The sequence below is a fragment of the Bombina bombina genome, chromosome 5 (assembly GCF_027579735.1).
Source record: "Bombina bombina isolate aBomBom1 chromosome 5, aBomBom1.pri, whole genome shotgun sequence".
Lineage (NCBI taxonomy): Eukaryota > Metazoa > Chordata > Amphibia > Anura > Bombinatoridae > Bombina > Bombina bombina.
In genome coordinates, this window is record NC_069503.1 from 1,024,013,283 (window position 1) to 1,024,033,026 (window position 19,744).

At 34.8% G+C, this 19,744-nt stretch overlaps 1 protein-coding gene across 1 annotated transcript in view; it reads right to left on the bottom strand.

Moving 5' to 3' along the window:
- Positions 1–19,744, bottom strand: part of ANGPT1 (angiopoietin 1) — a 399,705-nt gene that overhangs the window by 164,159 nt on the left and 215,802 nt on the right. Inside the window, exons 2-3 of the mRNA XM_053715282.1 lie at positions 13,379–13,534; positions 2,397–2,518 (exon numbers count right to left, since the gene is read on the bottom strand). Of these exons, the coding sequence (XP_053571257.1) occupies positions 2,397–2,518; positions 13,379–13,534 (278 nt within the window). The remainder of the gene's footprint in view (positions 1–2,396; positions 2,519–13,378; positions 13,535–19,744) is intronic.

Below are 19,744 nucleotides of genomic sequence, written 5' to 3' on the forward strand. Positions count from 1 at the left end.
AACATGGTTGTAAGTTCTTTGAAAAAAAATACACAAAACACAGTTTTCTGTATGAACCACTTTATGATTGATTTCAACATAAAAACACTATTTCTATTTCATTTCAGAATCTAAGTATTCTTAATATAATACAACCATATATGCCAAGATCTTAATCAATCAACTGACTCAATGTTACAACATGAAATATTATGTCATTTCTACTTACTTTTTTTCTCATGAGGAATACTTTAAGAGCACATTATTTCGGCCATTTGTTTAAAGAATAATATATCTGAATTATTATTATACTGTATTAATCTGATTCTGTCCTCACATTTGTCAGTAGGCTGTGTAGTTGAAAAATTTGAGATTGCCTTTGGGATTATAACACAAAGGTTCTCAATGTGTCTAATGGATGTTTATGGATGAATTCCAAATTACATATTTCTTTTTATAACTCTTAAATAAAAAATGTGTTTTTCCTATCTCAAGCACATTTATATATATTAATCGTGGGCTGATATAAGTAACTATCATGTAATGTTTATTGTTCTCTACAGTATAAGAAAACATAATTGGCATTAGTAATTATTGGAGAGTAACAGCCAGAGCTAGTACATATAAACTTGAAAATGGTGGAAGACATAGGGTAGATTTAATAAAGCAGCGGATGCTGCTTTGTACCCCCAAAATTTCAGGCTCGCCGGAAACATAAGTTAAGAAGCAGCGGTCTATTTTTTATTAGATAGTGCATGTATGAGAGTAACTCTTTATTTTAATGTATTTATGTTGTGTTTGGTGCAACTTTTAACTTAGCGCTACCCCTTTACAAGAGGACAAGAGGTCGTGCTAAGCTGACAAGCGCAAATTTAGTTGTTTTTAAAACTTTCTTTTACCAGTTTTGGATATAGTAGTTGGTTTGAACAATAGCCAATTTGGGAGGTTGAGGTTTTTGAGTTTCCTTGAAACTGTTCATAGTTTGTGCATACTCAAACAGCTATGAATAGACTCCATAGTGAACATGTAAGGCTCATGTACTATTTATCTATTGGGAAACCAAGAACATTTTAAGTTTGTTAACATTAAGGGGTCGATTTATCATGGCCCGAATGGGGCTGTATACCACTGTTTCCGCACAAGCCTTCAGGCTCACCGGAAACAGGAGTTAAGAAGCAGTGGTCTTAAGACTGCTGCTCCTTAACTCGTACGTCACCACTGAGGCGGTGGACATCAATCCGCCCAATCGAATGCGATCAGGTTGATTGATACCCCCTGCTAGTAGCCGATTGGCCTCAAATCTGCAGGGGGCAGAATTGCACAAGCAATTCACCAGAACTGCTTGTGCAATGATAAATGCCGACAGCGTATGCTGTCGGCATTTATCGATGTCTGGCGGACATGATTCGCTACAATGGATCATCTCCGCCAGACACTTGATAAATCGGCCCTTAAAGGGACACTCAGGTTAAATTAAATTTTCATGATTCAGATACAGAATGTAATTTTAAACAACTTTCAAATTTACTTCCTTTAAAAAAAATGTGCACATTCTTTTATATTTACACTTTTTGAGTCACCAGATCCTACTGAGCATGTGTAAGAATTCACAGACTATACGTATATGCATTTCTGATTGGCTGATTGCTATTACATGGTACAAGGGGAGTGGAAATATACATAACTTTGAAATGTGTTTAAAAAAAAACTACTAGTCATTTGAAGTTCAGACTAAGTGCTATTGCATTGTCTTGTTATCTTGCATTTGTTGATTATGCAAATCTAATGTGTTGACTGGTCCTTTAAGTATCAACTGTCACATTTAAGTACATCTTGCTGGAACTCAGTTGATTATTTCAATAGTAAATGACAAGTAACCAATAAAATAATATAAAGTGTTAATTGAGTCAGCTAAAGATTAACTAAAGTTTTTAGAACCAAATAAATACATTCCATGATTTGGAAAGAGCATGCAATTTTAAACAACTTTCCAATTTACTTCTTTTGTCTAATTTGCTTCATTGTCTTGCTATCCTTTGTTGAAAAGCATATTTAAATAGGCTCAGTAGCTACTGATTGGTGGATGCACATATATGCCTCATGTGAGTGGCTCACCCATGTGCATTGTTATTTCTTCAGCAAAGGTTATCAAAGAATAAAGCAAATTAGATTATAGAAGTAAATTGGAATTTTGAGCAAATTTGTATTTTCTATCTGAATCATAAAATAAATATTTTGATTTTATGTCCCTTAATTAATTTGTGTGAAAATCAAGTATTTTTTTCTACTAATTTTTCTTAAAAATAAAATATTTGTACAATTCCTATATCACCTATACTCATCTAGGTATGTTAGAAATAATCCACCAAAAAGCGTGTCTAAAAGATTACATTTTAAAATAATAATATAGCACTTACCTGTTTTTTTCATGTATTTTTATAATTTCATGAGTTTGCTGGATTAACTGTTTCTCAAGTTTGTAAGTAGATAAGGAGTTTTCCAGCAGCTGAATTTCAAGCCTCGAAGTTTGATTAAGCACCTAATAAAGTTTAATAAAAAAAGATGAAACTGTAACTTGGCTTTGTAAAAAGAAAAATGCACTGAACTATTTTATTATAAATAATCCCCACAAGCACAATAGGTTTTAATACTAAAAAACCCTTATAGTAAAGAATGCTACTGTCCCACCAACTATTTCTTCTGGATTTCCAAATTCAAAGCCTTTCTAAAAGATCTGGCTAAATCAAAAGAAAAAAAAGCATCTAATTGATTCAATATTGATGACGGCTGCAATCTTTGTCATTTAAAAATACACACGCATGCACAAATAATTATATCATATAGGGGGCTAGATTACAAGTGGAGCTCGTATTACAAGTTGAAAGCAAACACGATCGCAGAATGCAATCACATTTTACGCTTTACGGGTTAGTGCGCCTGAAAGCCTTGCGTAAAGGCTAGAGCGTTAAAAATAAGTTGCACTAAACACAACATAAATACAATGAAATTTACAGTTACACTCATATAAACAGTATCTGATAAAAAAAAATTGTCATATAAATATAAACATTTTATAAGGGTTAAAGATATATGGTATATGACATGGTGTTTCACTGCTATATTGCATGTATATATATATAGATACTGTACATATGTCTGTGTGTATACATATGTATTTATGTATTTGTTAGTTTTACTGTGTATTTACTGTACATATTTCACATTCCAAAAAAATTTAAATAAAGAACATAGGAATGTAAAATATACGTAACACGGTTTGTGTTTGGTACTTTAGGTCTAACACAGTGTTGAGTTAGCACACATAAAGAATTAGTAATCTTAAGACACGTTCTCGAAATATTAAATGTAACAAAAATAAAAAATATATAAAATATATATAATAAAAAATATTAATAATTATTAAAAAATATTATACATACTGTAAAAAATCGGAAATAATCCATAGAATATATATATATATATATAATAGTATAATAATGTTATTATTATTATTATTATTATTAATAATACTTTTTCAGTATTTTATATCTAATATTTAAAAAACGTGCTTTAATATTACTAATTCTTTATATGCCCTTACACGACACTGTGTTAAGCCTAAAGCTTGAAACATGAAGCGCGTTGTTCATATTTTATATTCCTATGTTCTTAAAGGGACACTGAACCCAAAAAGTTTATTTCGTGATTCAGATAGAGCATGCAATTTTAAGCAACTTTCTAATTTACTCCTATTATCAATGTTTCTTCTTTCTCTTGCTATCTTTATATGAAAAAGAAGGCATCTAAGCTTTTTTCTTGGTTCAGAACTCTGGACAGCAGTTTTTGATTGGTGGATGAATTTATCCACCAATCAGCAAGGACAACCTAGGTTGTTCACCAAAAATGGGCCGGCATCTAAACTTATATTTTTGCATTTCAAATAAAGATACCAAGAGAATAAAGAACATTTGATAATAGGAGTAAATTAGAAAGTTGCTTAAAATGTCATGCTCTATCTGAATCACAAAAGAAAAAATTTGGTTACAGTGTCCCTTTAACATAGAAAAAATGTAATTTTTAATATTAAATATACACTTTTATATATATATGATAATGTTAATGTAAAATAGATATCTATACCAATATATCTATAAGAATAGCTATATAGGTATAGCTATATATATATATATATATATATATATATATATATATATATATATATATATTAAACATAAAAATAATATTTTTCTGCATGTGAAATATTCATAACTCCTGGCGTGTTAGCGAGCAATAAGTATTTGTTTTTTTCTTCTGCGCTCTCCATTGAAGTCTATGGGTGAGAATAAGTTAAAGGGATATTAGACCCAAATTTTTTTCTTTCATGATTCAGAAAGAGCATGTATTTTTAAGAAACTTTCTAATTTACTCATATTATCAATTTTTCTTCATTCTTTTGGTATCTTTTTTTTGAATAAGCAGGAATGCAAGCATAGGAGCTGGCCAATTTTTATTTCAGCACTTGGATAGCGCTTGTTGATTGGTGGCTAAATGTTGAGCAATCAACGGTAGAAGCATTTTGCCTACACAGATAAAAATAAAAAGTATTGCTTCATATATTTTATACCAATCATACATTCTTGTAGAAGTAATCAACTCAGAAAGGTCATTAATTGCAATCAATCAGTAACAGTATATACTTAAAAAGAAAAATCTTTCCTCAACATGAATTCCAACAATATCAAATAATTTTTCACTAAGAATCATGTTTTGCATTAACCACAATGAAATAATAGGTTTACTATAAATTGGGTTTAATGTGGAATCTATAGGGGCACTAAATGTAAAAATAACATAAAATAGTAATTTAGGAGTCAAGGACACGGTTACTTGAGAACTTAATATAGTCCAGCCTTGAACTAAAGTAAAGTATTACACTATCTTCCTTTTATTCCATGTATGCCTTTCAACTAAAGAATTCTTTGAGTGAATGCCCATCTTTTCCCCTGCACTCACAGGATTAAAGTTAAAGTTGTAGAAAATATAATAAATTTTGATATGTTTTAGTTAAAGAGAAAAAAAAATGACTTTTTCTTTTGCAGAGCTGGTCTATGACAATACAGATATTCTTCCACAGTCACTCAAGTGGTTAGACTCATGGACACATATAGAGTTACTAGTGGAGCGCTATATTTGTGCGCAAGTGATATCGTGTTTTTATGTTTGTTTGCGCACAAGTTAAATTGCGCTTGTATTACAGGTTGAAAGTAAATGAGAATCTGTGACACTTCTTTGTATTGTGAAACAGTTAACCAGAGCTCTGAGGATGCAGCAATCATTCTAGCAAAAATCGAAATTACGCGTATGCGTCTGCATTTACTTTCAACTTGTAATACGAGCACTAAACCCAATGCGTGCAAGCACCCGCGATAAACTCCTTTTTGCTTGCACGTAACTAAGTGCGCCACTCGTAATTTGGCCCTTCAATGGAGCGGATGTTGTCTCTCACTGCTCTGATAAGGGTCAGGTACAAAGATTTATGAATTGTGACATATTCAGTGGGATATTAGTTCAGGGAATGAGTTGCATTTACTCACCAAGATTAGCTTTAGGTTTGTGTTTAAAGTGACCCAAAATTAAATGCTTTACATATGTCTATCAGAGCTCAAACACTGCCTTGAAATGCATACAATATAAATGTTTTAAATAATTTGATGCCGTTATTTTGTCGTCAAGTTTGTGCAAATCAAGACAAGTTCAAAGATTCACGCCTTCAAAAATCTGGTCATGTTCATGTCCCCTTTTGTTTTAGCCTGTTAGGGAAAGAGCTTGTGCTCTGATGTACTTAATACTTGTGTGGAAAGTTGTAAGGTCAAGTAAATTTCACTGTACGTAAGTATAATGAAGGCACAAAAAATTCTGTGGAAGAGTGAAAACAGTGGAAATTTCAAAAGTTTTTTATAGCAAAATAAGACAAGTTAATGAGTGTATATTAAAATTGTATAGGCCAATTGCATTTTGACCTTAATGGCCCTTTAATTGCTTCAATATCAGGATAAAATAGATACAGAAGAAGCCATTTTTTTCAGCTATAATATACTGCAAACTTTATTGGCTTTCTTTAGATGAGATTATTTAGTGTCTCAGGTCCATTCCTCAAGTAACCCATAACAGGTTTTAAGAATTTCCCTAGCCAAGCACAAATTCATTAATCTCAATGACTGAGTTACTGATTATTTCAACCTGGTAAATAGAAGAGATGTGCATTCAGATCCTGTGTGAGGGTCCAGATTTGTTAGTAGGCGGCCGCTTGTGCTATTCAGACGTTTTCATAGCCAGATTGATGCTAGTGAAAGATCACCACAATAAGATCTTTGCAAATCCAGATCTTAGTGTGGGGATATTTCACTAGAATCAATCCATTTACGAAAAGATATAAACATCATGAGCGGCCACCTACTTTCATATTCGGATCCTCAAGAAGGATCCAAATTCACATTCCTAGTAAATAGTTAAAATTTGGCTTCTTAGGGGTGCTTGAGCACTGGAGCTGAGAATCACTTAGGTAGGACATAAAAAATGAAGGTATCATTCATCATATAAATGCCAATAATACTTTATCTCCAATTAAATGTATATGAATGTACAACAATGCATTAAAATCTGGTGTTCAAGTGCATGTAATTTTGAATTAAATTTTTAAATTTTTTAGTTTTTTGGGTACTATCAGTGAAACAATGAAAGTAAATTTGTTTATTATTTTCGAGTTATTAAGTGTTAAAAACAAGGTACTTTTCCCTGTCTCTTTACAATTTGACAAGTAAATAGATTTTATCTGTCTAGTAAGTGTGATTTTTGTTGAAAAAGTAGTGGTTGCTGAGATATATAGGTTTATATTGGCTTATTTTGTTATATTTTAAGCATGTTCTGTGAAACCAAACACCAAAAAAAAAAAAAAAATAATCAAGACATGCTCAGTAGTAATTTGGCTGTAGAGTTTTGGGAGTTGTCCTTCATCTTTAAAGTGAAAATAAACTTTGATGAATGAAAGCCTGTTTTTTTTTTTAAAAATACTACTAAAAACAGGGGCACTTTCATTCATCAAAGTTTACAAAGCAGCCGTTTTGATTAAAAACTTACCTCTCTTCTTTGCACAGCCAGAGCAGCTTCCCCCACCTGGAGATCCTCTCTTCACAAGTCTTCAATTACTAATCCAGCTTACTCCAATCGCGGCTTTCCCCCCAGGGTAGTCATTGCCTGAGGCCATGCCGTGATTAGAAGAAGCTGGATTAGTCATTGATGATGTGTGAAGAGAGGATCTCCGGATGGGGGAAGCTGCTCTGGCTGTGAAAAAAACGAAGGTAAGTTTTTAATCAAAACGGCTTCCTTCTAAACATTGATGAATAAAAGTGCACCTGTTTTTAATAGTATTTTAAAAAAACATGTTTTCATTCATCAAAGTTTACCTTCACTTTAAGCCATAAAAATGGGCCAGATTTTCATGGTATCTGAACTAGAGCACAGGTGAAATAATCAGCTGATTATTAACATTGGTTATTATTCTGCTGTCACTCTGCTGATTCTTTCACTTGTGCTCTAGTTCAGATATCATGAATATCTGGCCTATCAGTGTTAGGACGGGAGATGAAAAACACTGGCCTAGAGCTCAGGTCATACCTTTTAGATACCGGCGTGGAGATATTGCGGGTTTGGTTCTAGACCATCGCAATAAAGCGAATATAGCAATAAAGTGGGTCATATTTTTGTTTCCCAGTGCATTAAAAGTTATATTTACACTATACTGTAGTCTATTAAGTGTGCAATAGCATTATGTCTAACAAAAACAATGTACAGACCCTATTTAAAAAATACTTTATTGCTAAAAATAACCATCATCTGAGTCTTCAGTGAGTCATAATCTTTTTGCTGGTGGCGTGTATATATTGGTGGTATATATGTGTATTCATGTGTATGTATGTGTTTATGTGTTTATATGTGTATATATGTTGTATAAATGGCGCTGATACACTTGCTGGACACAGGGTTCCACAAACCTTCAATGTGTAAAAAGAGCAATATCAATATCATAATCTTTTTGCTGGTGGCGTGTATATATTGGTGGTATACATGTGTATTCATGTGTCTGTATGTGTTTATGTGTTTATATGTGTATATATGTTGTATAAATGGCGCTGATACACTTGCTGGACACAGGGTTACACAAACCTTCAATGTGTAAAAAGAGCAATGTCTATAAAAAGAGCAATATCTGCAAAGTGTAATAAAGTAAGGTATGCCTGTAGTGTTAAAAATAACATCATCAAAGAAACTACATAGGATATCATGAATGCCATCATCATTGGCATACTGTAAATTTTGCAGGGATACTGTATCCTTTAGTATAATATATTTGTACTTTTCAATTGTATTATCATTAACAGCTTGAGGCAAAAATATATTTAGGAAGGCATTGTTTCTCTTCACTATTGCTGCTAGATTGAAAGGCAAGGCAAGGCAAAATAGAAGTTGCATATAAAACACGCTTAAAGGGACATGAAACCCAAAATTTTTCTTTCATGATTCAGATAGAGCATACAATTTTAAACAACTTTCCAATTTACTTCTATTATTTAATTTGCTTCCTTCTCTTGTTATCATTTGCTGTAAGGTTTATCTAGGCAAGCTCAGGGGCAGCAGGGAACCTAGGTTCTAGCTGTTGATTGGTGGCTGCATATATACATTGATTGTGATTGGCTCCCCCATGTGTTCAGTTATAATCCATTAGTGCATTGCTGCTCCTTCAACAAATGATACCAAGGGAATGAAACAGATTAGATAATTGAAGTAAATTAGAAAGTTGTTTAAAGTAGTATTCTCTATCTGAATCATGAAAGAAAATTTTTGAGTTTCATGTCCCTTTAAGGACAGCATAATATAAAAGCATACATTTTACGGTGAAATACACAAACTGATTTTACTATTTATTTGTTCTGTCAGTTATTCCATAGGCAACTATTTTTTATTAACAAGCCTGGGTAATTTAAATAGTATATTCAAAACAACGTAAACTTTATTGCAGTTTGTCTTTGAAAGAAATAGCTTATTTTGTATGTATTGGCCTTTTAAACTTAAAGGGACAGTATACTGTAAAATTGTATTTCCCTTAATCTGTTTCCAATTACTTTTTAACCAGCTGCTGAGTATAAAATGTATGAGATTTGCTTTCTTAAGGTTTATTTGTGTATATGAATTAGCTGATTTTGTGTTTTGAAGCCACAACCTAATAAAATGGGTTGAGCTTGTAGGTATAATCAGATTTCATTACTTTATCCCATTGAGTACATATACATGCTTCTTTATCTTATCTGTCCATAAACCAATAACCAATACTTGAAGAGAACAATGGAAAATCAACATTTTATTACCTTATCTCTTCTATAACCCACTGGGAGTGTAATTTATTCTTCTGGCTGTAATTACACAGCTTGGCCTTGAGGCCAAAAACTTTCAGGATGGGAAGGGATACCACAGGCTAAATAAACTATTTCAAATGCCAATATATAGCTAACGGAAATACTTGTAAACAATTTAATACACTCCAGCAGGTAAAGTGGATCATTCTGAACAAATTAAAGGGGAGAAAATGTTTGAGTAAACTGTCCCTTTAAGTAAAATCTTCTATTCAGCCTTTCAATTTACTCAGTAACATTTTTTTTAATTTGTACAATTAGAAATATATAACAATTGTAACTTTGAAACATATAGTGCTAGATTACATGTGGTTTGCGAATTGTTAGAGCGGGACGCGATTAGCAATATTGCAACCATGCTAACTTACGCTCATATTACAAGTTGAAGAATCACAGCCGTGCTTGAGCTCAAAAATTTGCATTCAGTGGATTAACGTAAGTGAAGACCTAGCATAAAGTGTAAAGGTTAAAAAACAATGTTCACCAAGCACTAGATTTGTGCACGGTGTAAAAATTTGTTTCGGTTAGTTTCGTACCGATTCGGATTTTTTAGAATTTCGTTTTTGAATTGATTCGAATTCGGATACATTTGAATGTATTCATTTCGGATTTATTAAGATTCAAATAAATTTGGATGCATTCGGTTCGGATTCGATTAGTAAATTCAGAATTTCGGTATGTGTTTGGCGGGATGTGCTGTGTATTAGACTAGTATTATTTACTGTATATTAGGTGTAAACCATCTGAATAAACATAAGTACCAACCTCACAGGTACCAGCTACATAATGTGCCCTGTGCAGAGCAAGCAGAGTGATATAACCTAATATACTTTACAATACTAGTGTAATTGTGATTAGTCCACACAGCACATCCCACCTAAGTACCAACCTCACAGGTACCGGCTACATAATGTGCCCTGTGCAGAGCTAGCAGAGTGATATAACCTAATATACTGTACAATACTAGTGTAATTGTGATTAGTCCATGGCTACTCGAATGTAACAAATAAAATGCATTTGGATTAGTTTAGTTTCGTTGCTAGGGTAATTCGGAAATTTGAATTGATCCGAAGCTCCAAATTTGACAAATTTGTCTGAATTTATCGATTTTAAGCACAACACCAAGCACAACATAAGTACATTAAAATAAACTATTACACTTGAATATATACTTTCAGATAAAAAAAAATCATTTAAATATTATGATTTTTTTTTATAAACAGCGAAAGCTGCTCCAGAGCCCTTTGAGGGGCAGGTTCGCATATGCAAGCCTGCTTCCTGCAATGTAAGAAGCAGCGGTCAATAGACCGCTGCTTCTTACACCCTACGCCACCGCTGAGGTGGCGATGGAAAATCACAGAGAGCTTGCTCACTCTCGGTGCTTGACAGCCCGTTCAGTCTCGCGAATGAAGGGACGGGCATTACACACTCCGATGAGTGTGTAATGATACATACGGACCAATGGATCAACAGATCCGCTGCCCTTGTGTAACGAAGGCAGGCGGTACAGCTTCACGAGTTGAGAAGCTGTCCATCCGCATGTTAGTACATGGAGCCCTTTATGTGACAAGATCTCAAAATGGCTATAATGTATATGTATATATATATATATATATATATATATATATATATATATATATATATATATACATATGCATACATTATACATATTATTTGAGTGACCACCTGTAATTACTTGTTTTTGAGTGAGAATAACTTTAGGAATTTAGGATAACATTGTACATAGGTTAGGAATTAGTCATATTTTTGACACAATTTTAGATTGCCTGTGAGTTACATTTTGGGAGTGAAATAACACGAATAATGTAAAAGCACTTTTTTTTGACAGGTAATAAGTTGGTTAAAAATGGCACAGTATGATGAGGTCTATATCTGATCATACACTATCAGTATGAAATTATGCTTCCAAAAATAGTCACTGTAAACGGTAAACTGTAACTAAGCATGGGAATAATGTGCGGGGTACCAACCTGCCACACAATAACCGGTGCTACAAGTATTAGTTATATGTACAAGAGTTAATCACAATGAATCACGTATTTCTCTTTAATCACGATGCTTTGAAGACATATCACTATGGAAATTAGTACACAATTATGCTTTTTAAACTGTGAAAGTAACAGTTATACTATAGCCAACATGATAGCGAAATCGCACAAACGAAGCGTGCTGCATATTTACTTGTCAAATGGTAACCATGACTACAGGCAGTAAGTATTTGTACCACATTTTAGCACCACGCATAGCGTATTTATTATGTTTTTACCTCTCGTAATTGGGCAACACTGCTAAGAGAGAAGGCCAGATATCACTGTCATTTTTTACAATACTCTGTGTATTTATGTAATTGATTTACGATGTTAAAGTTTTCCATAATTTTACATACCCTGAAGTGACGTTGTTGTACTTTCGGTTTCATGAAACAGTGGAACGCAAGTTTGCATTCCAAAACAACTGTTTGGCACCAGATGAACTGGAGGGGGGTAGGTAATGTATGTTTTGAAGTGATTATGAGCACTATATATTTGTGTACTGCACACTGTTGTTATTCTGATGAAGGAGAGTTGATCTCCAAAAACGTTCAATAAATTGTGTTATTTTGTGAAAGCCCTGAGAGTGCATTCTTTGGAGGATATATTTATTGCATTCCTCCACCCAGGCTAATGGCTTCTGGTGGGTTGATCAGAAGATTTGATAGAAGTTATATATATATATTTATATATACCTGTATATATTCATATAGCTATATAGGTATAGATATATATTTTACACAAAAACATCAAGTATATATAGAAATACATATATAAAAATAAAATTAACATTTCCTCTATGTGAAGAAAATTTGAATGTAAAATATTCCTAACTCAATTCAGGTTTAGCATTTTATTCAGCGCGCTCCTTTAACTCTGCAGGGAAAAGAAGTTAACACAGTCACGATATCCAAAGTCCTGAAGTTAGCACGCATTGGATATAGCTCACATGCAAACATTTTACTTTTTAACTTGTAATATGTAAGCTAAACCGCCCATGTTAAAAGTTTACTTCTAGTGAAGTTTGTGTGCGAGCGAGAGAAAAAAAATAGTGCACCACTGGCAATCTAGCCCTTGTAACTTAAATTACCCAAATCATAGTTGATAATATGCACTCAAATCTGGAAACCAACATTTCACCATTATTTTAAAATATTATAAGCTTTTAATAGTAGGGTCCTTCTCTTTTATTAATTTGATTGTTTTATGCCTTTGCATTTCATTTATATTATTCTCCTTGTAGACACTTACTCACACACCCGCTGCTTGATAATTTGGTTGTACTTTGCAAATAAATGATGATGATAATAATAATAATAAATATTTTAAAACCATTAACTTTTATACTGAAAATAATTTCCGAAAAATTCATATAATTTACATATAAACAACCAAATTTTTTTAGGCTATTCACTTTTCTATGTAATGTTTAACGCACAGATCTGTGTTTTTATTCTAAAGTTGTAAAAATGTCACAGGTGTAATTATTTTAAATGTCTGGTAGTATTTCTACAAAAATAAATATGTGTAGACCCATACTACATAGGGAATTACTAATGTAGTTCAAAGCTGTGTTAATAGACCAAACTCATTTATTTAGACTGACACATGTATCACTCACAGCTATTAGCTTTGGTGTTTATTTGAACTTAAATTTTGTTTAGCTTACTGTCTGACCTTAACCTACAAATGAATGCTGCATTCAGTATATACATTAAATATACACCACCTCTAAAACAAGGAACACTCAGTTTCACACCCACAGTGTTGATATTTCCAGTCTAAATATATTTAATATGTTTAACTTGGACCATTACGGAAACACTTACTGTTCTTATGTCACAACAGCAGTTCTGGTGGATTAATATAAAGGAGACATACCTGTGTTTCTACATCTGTTAGTTTCCTTGTCTGTTCTGCGGTTTGACTGAGTAGACTGGTTCCAATTTCCAACATTGTGGCCGTATGATTTTGAACTGCATTTTGTTGCATCTGCACCATCTCCGATTTCATATTATCGATAATGTAGTTCTCCAGCTATTAATACAAGAAATATAAGGCTTATTATTTGTATTCATATTTATTATTTCAAGTAACTGTTTTCTCTCATTTAAAGCAAACTCACTGAACATAGGGAAGTGTGACTGGCAATCCAAAGGTGGACTTCACATTTCAGAATACTGTGCACTCTGTGGCCATCTTGTATGAAGCAAATTGTGCTGATACACACTATTCTCAAAAAGATGGAGGGTATCTCAAACAGGAACTGTGCACATATCCAACAGGACCAGTTTGACAACAAAGCAGGAGTTGTCCAAGATTAATTGGTAACTGAACTTTCAGATATTAAAAAAAAAAAATATATATATATATATATATATATATATATATATATATATACTTTTGGGCAGGGCAACAGAGGAACCAGAACTAGGCCTACACTTTCAAGCAGACACACTGTAGGGGTGAGGGTATGTGAAGGTGCACATACTGTATTTAGTTTATGAAGAAATGTCAATGATATCAATAGGAGGTGTAATATATAGTGATATTCTTTATATAGGACACAATGAATGTTGGGATGGGATGGACCATACATGAGGTAGGGCATATAGAGGGAGGGCCCCCACAAAGTTGTCTTGCCCAGGACCCTGCAAATGCTAAGGGTGGCCCTGACTGTTGTATTCAGTGCCACTGGCACTCCAACTTAAAGGGACATGAAACCACGTTTTCTTTCTTCATTCAGACAGAGCATACATTTTTTTAAAAACTTTTATATTTACTTCTATTATCAATTTTGCTTCATTTTTTTGCTATCCTTGGTTGACAGAACAGCAATGAAGTACTGGGAGCTAGATGAACACATTGGTATTTATGTGCAACCAAATAATAGCAAGAGAACTAAGCAAATTCGATAATAGAAGTAAATTGGAAAGTTGTTTAAAATTGTATGCTCTATCTGAAAAACAATTGTGTTTAATATCCGATTATTAAATCCAGAGGGAGCTAACATTGCTGCCTGCTTCACTCTGTAGAGCTAGCAAGGTAGATTTGCAAAGTCAGCTCCATTCTAATTGGATAACAAACAAACACTCTCTATGAAAAGGAAATTGGAGGAGATGTGAAACTTAATAATCATTAAAACATAAAAAAACTGTCATCAAACTGTGTTTAGTCAGATGGATGAGGATATCATTTAGGATATTATTAAAAATGTTGTCTTGCCAATTATTAGTGAATATCAACTGTTTAATCTAGAACAAGCTTAGAAAAACTATGTGTAACTTACTGAGATCAACAGATTTTTATATTTCATGTGGCTGTTTGTTTTCTTGTTTTTATGTATATTACTGGGATCATTAACTGACACTATTTGTTTCAAACATTTTATAGACACAATGATTATAACTAGATAATTAGTTTCCATACGAGCAAACCTCTTTAATCCTTCTCTATCATTATATTCATTTATATTTGTTTGAGTTGTCACAATGTGCTCACTGTAAACTTGTATAGCTTTGCAGAATACGTTGAAGTTTTTAGGGGCATATTTATCAAGCTTGAGGCCTCTTGTCTAAAGACTGCTCCTCCATAACTTGTCCGCCTGCTCTGAGGATCGAATATGATCTGGTTGATTGACACCCCCTACTGGCGGCCAATTGGCCGCAAATCTGCAGGGGGCAGCATTGCACCAGCAGTTCACAAGAACTGCTGGTGCAACATTTATCGATGTGCAGCAGACATGTCCGCTAGCACCATAGTAAAAAGGCCCCTTAGTATTATTCATAATAATAATAATGTAAAAAGTAAATACATTTAAACAAAGGAGATAGAAAGAGTGAAACCTATGCATGGTTTGAAGATCATGCACAGTAGCCACGTGTGTGCCCCCAGCCTATTGCTGTATTATCAGTCATTGGCAATTTAAATTACTCAAAATACAAAGAAAAAATACTTAAAGGGACAGTCTAGTCAAAATAAAACTTTCATGATTCAGATAGGGCATTCAAATTTGAACAACTTTCCAATTCACTTTTATCATCACATTTTCTATGTTCTCTTGGTATTCTTAGTTGAAAGCTAAACCTAGGTAGGCTCATTTCTAAGAAGAAGCCTTGAAGGCTGCCTCTTATCTCAATGCATTTGACAGTTTTCCAAAGCTAGAGGGTGTTAATTCAAGTGTGCCATATAAATAACATTGTGCTCATGCCCATGGAGTTACTTGGGAGAGGGCACTGATTAACTAAAATGCAAGTCTGTCAAAAGAACTGCAATAAGGAGGCAGTCTGCAGAGGCTTAGATACAAGGCAATCACAGAGGTAAAAAGTATATTAGTATAACAGTGCTGGTTATGCAAAACTGGGGAATGGGTAATAAAGGGATTATCTATCTTTTTGAACAATGAAAATTCTGGAGTAGACTGTCCCTTTAATAGTTATTACTGCTAATTAGAAGTATGCTGCAAAATGCTTCCAAAAACATTTTAGATGTACATTTCATATATCACTAATATGTCCCTTTATTTGTTTTTAATATATTTGATTTTTTAATAAAGATGAGATAATTGATTGTGTGTGTATGTATGTGAGTGTGCATCTTGAAAATAAGCATGCTTTATATTAAGATACGTTTATTCTATTAAAAAGGGACAGTCTACTTGAATTTTCTTTTCTTTTTAAAAAAAAAGATAGATAATCCCTTTATTACCCATTCCCCAGTTCTGCTTAACCAGCACTGTTAATATACTTTTAAGTTCTATGATTACCTGTATCTAAGCCTCTGCTTAGATGCTCTAAGACTGCCCCGTATGCTTTTTACAAACTTGCATTTTAGCCAATTAGTCCTGGATTCTGCCTAACTCCACAGGAGTGAGCACAATGTTATCTATATGGCACACATGATCTAGAACTGTCTGGTTGTAAAAAGCTAATAAATAGCACTGAGATAAGAGGCGACCTGCAGGGGCTTAGAAGCAGGCAGAGGTTTAGAGGTTATAAAGTATATTAATATAATAATGTTGGTTATGCAAAGCTGGGGAACGGGTAGTAAATATAATATCTATCTTTTTTAAATAATAAACAAATCAAGTATACTGACCCTTTTATAAATATCATATCAAAATATTAAAACGGTAAAGCAAGCTGTCATTTAGGCCCAGTTACTGAAAGTCTCTGGACTTGAGAGATTCTGTAAGAAATCTCTCAGTACTATGAAGCTCCTTTTGGAATAATCTAAAAGTAGATTTTACCTTGAGAACATACAAAGGGGTTTCTGTGCATTAATATATATGAAGTAGATGGGGCTCAAAAAAAACACAATTTAAACAACTTTTTTTTTTTTTTTATAATAGTTTTTTATTGAGGTACAATGTCAAACAAACATACAATTTCAGAAAGAAACATCATGGCAACATGCCCATTTGTCATACATTAGGATTTACACATTTAATTAAACAAGCATGTCTGCACATCAGCAGGATCAAAGCATATCTTAATCCAAAGGTACCTTTTCCAGCCATGGATATCACCTCATTTTACATAAATACAGTTACAAAAGGACATATAACACACACCAAAGAATCAGCTTGATATAAGCCTAAATGCAGTAACCAATTCTTAACCTATGCAGGCTTGTACTCGTCCTTGATATATTCAGCGAAACTTATCATCTAACTACTATGTCATACATGACCAACTTTTCTCTGTAAGAACAAATAACACAGGTTAAGACAGTTAATTTGGAATAAACACACTTTCAGTGACCAAATCATAACATATGCAAGCTTGAATTTGTCCCTGGTAAATGCAACAGAACTTGTGGTACATATAACTAAGTTTGGACAACAGAAAATAAGAAAGTGGGTGATAATAGTAGTACAGCCTAATTTTCATATTAAGACTCCAGAAGATGCAATATAGGCTGTGTATTTGCTAAACTATGCACGTTTGAACATGGGGCGACACATCTACCAATATAATAGTATAGGTCTGATACGGATTTGGGGGGGCTATAGCTGCAGGGGCCCTCTAGAACCCGGCATGTCAGTATGGTTCCACCCACCCAATGATGATAAGGTAGGTCCCTTAGCCTGTAAGGAAACCTGCTAGAATTTTTCTGCTGAGAACTTGCGTGAATCTACTAAAGTGTGGTGGAGATCTATATTCTTCTCACTGTAGAAACCCCCTTGACATATTGATGCAGTGAGTGTCGACCTGAACAAACATTTACACAATCGCACTGTATTTCACAGCATATATCAGACAAACCTCTAAATAAATCATTGTGGGTCGCTCCTAAATTCCTTAGACACGCTTTGTTGAGGCCTCAATGGAATATTCTACATACCAACCTCTCAACTATCTGAATTGACCCCTCTTAGTTTCTGCACTATGCTGTAACAGTTACCCAGGAAAGGGAATATGTAACATGGTGCAAATTATATATAACATGTATTCAACAGTTATAGCCAATTGACATAACACATCCGGTTAGATAGAAAGATAGAGAAGGAATACAAGCGGTTAACTTTTCAAATAAGCATTACCAATCCCAATATATAGTGCACATATGAAACACCCCCCCACCCGATGGTCACAGTGCATGGAATAATATTGTCCGGGTTCTGCAGGCACAAACATAAATAATTTTTACAATATATGTGTAGGGCTAGAGTGTGCAGTTCTCATCTTAGGTGCCCCAGGGTGTCAAATCCGGACAGAGAGTCATATAGTGTTCGTATCAGGCAGCACGGCCCTCAGCAGAGTTATATATTCATGGCCCTCCATTTCCGGACCCAACTTATCAGTCATATTTACCCGGTGCCAGCTCTTCAGAAACACCGCTGCCAGCTAAGCAGCCATCCTCTAGCAGAAAACACGTCCCGCATATTACACATCGGCACACATAACTTATGCAAAGGGGCTCAATTCTTCAGTACGGGAGGGGGGGGGTGAAACTCCTAGTGCCTGACCCAAGGGTCCCACCTCATCTCTGATCATTTCAATGTCACCCAATACCTGTCTGATCCCGTCGACAGGATAGAGGAAGGAACCTCCCGGTCTCCACAGGACTAGGCCAGCTGAGGAAGCAAGAGGAACACCAGCCATTGAACCTCCAGGGTAGGTCACCGCAATACTTAGGCGAGATCCCGCCCGGGGGCCTCATTCCCCACCCATGGGAGCCGGCCGCATCTCCCCGGGCAACGAACAAGGCCGATCCCAGGCCGGGACTCCATGTTATGGCTCCGTTGATCGGGAGGCGCCGGCCTGTAACACCAAGGCTCCAATCTCTCACAGCGTCACCCGGCCCTCCCAGATCCACAGCCAAGCCAGACGGTAAGGCTTCAGATACGTTGCACTCTGGGCTGCTCTTGCTCGCAGGGCCCGGACTAAGAGGTGGGGAGGGTGGCAGGTCACTATGCGATGCTCCGGTAGGTTCAACTGCGCCTTCCTCTAGACGTGATGCGGGGTACTGCGCCACAATGCGGTCGGCTCTCTCACAGATCAACGCCTCCCGCTTCTCCATCAGAGCTTTAACGACCAGGAATAGGTCCTCCATGATAACTTGCTAGAGATGAGTCCCAAATATAGAGGAATACAGAAGTCCTCTGTTTACCCCGGTTCCCCGGGGGGGGGGTGCTGAGTTTCCCTTCCCTGAAGGCCGCCCAGAAATCTCTGCGGTCCGGTTTGGGAAGCTTCTTTTTGCTTCAAATATAAGTATATTCCAGACCTACAACTTGTTCTTGGCTTCATGAGCTTCAATTTCTGTCTGGATTGGTGAAAATACTCTAATTACAAGGCGGATTGTAATAGTAAGTTACAGAGCTCCCAATTTAGCAGCCATCTTAGGCCCTGGCCCGGACACGCCCCCTTAAACAACTTTTTAATTTACTTCTATGATCAAATCTTCTTAGTGTTTTTGGTATCTTTTGTTGGAAAAAGCTCAAAAGCAAGCACTATTTGGCAGTAGTTTTGCAAGAATGTTATCCATTTGCAAGAACACTAGATAGCAGCACTATTCCCTGCTATGTAGTGCTCCAGACTCCTTCCTAGGAATCTCTTCAACAAAGAATACCATGGGAACAAAGCTAATCTGATATTTGATTTTTTTTATATTGTATGCTCTTTCTGAATCACAGACAAGATTTTTATTCATATCCCTTTAAATTGTATAACAAACTAGTACTGCAAAATTCATATTTTATGGAAAAGGAAATATTTGTATTATAACATAGTTAATGCACACAGA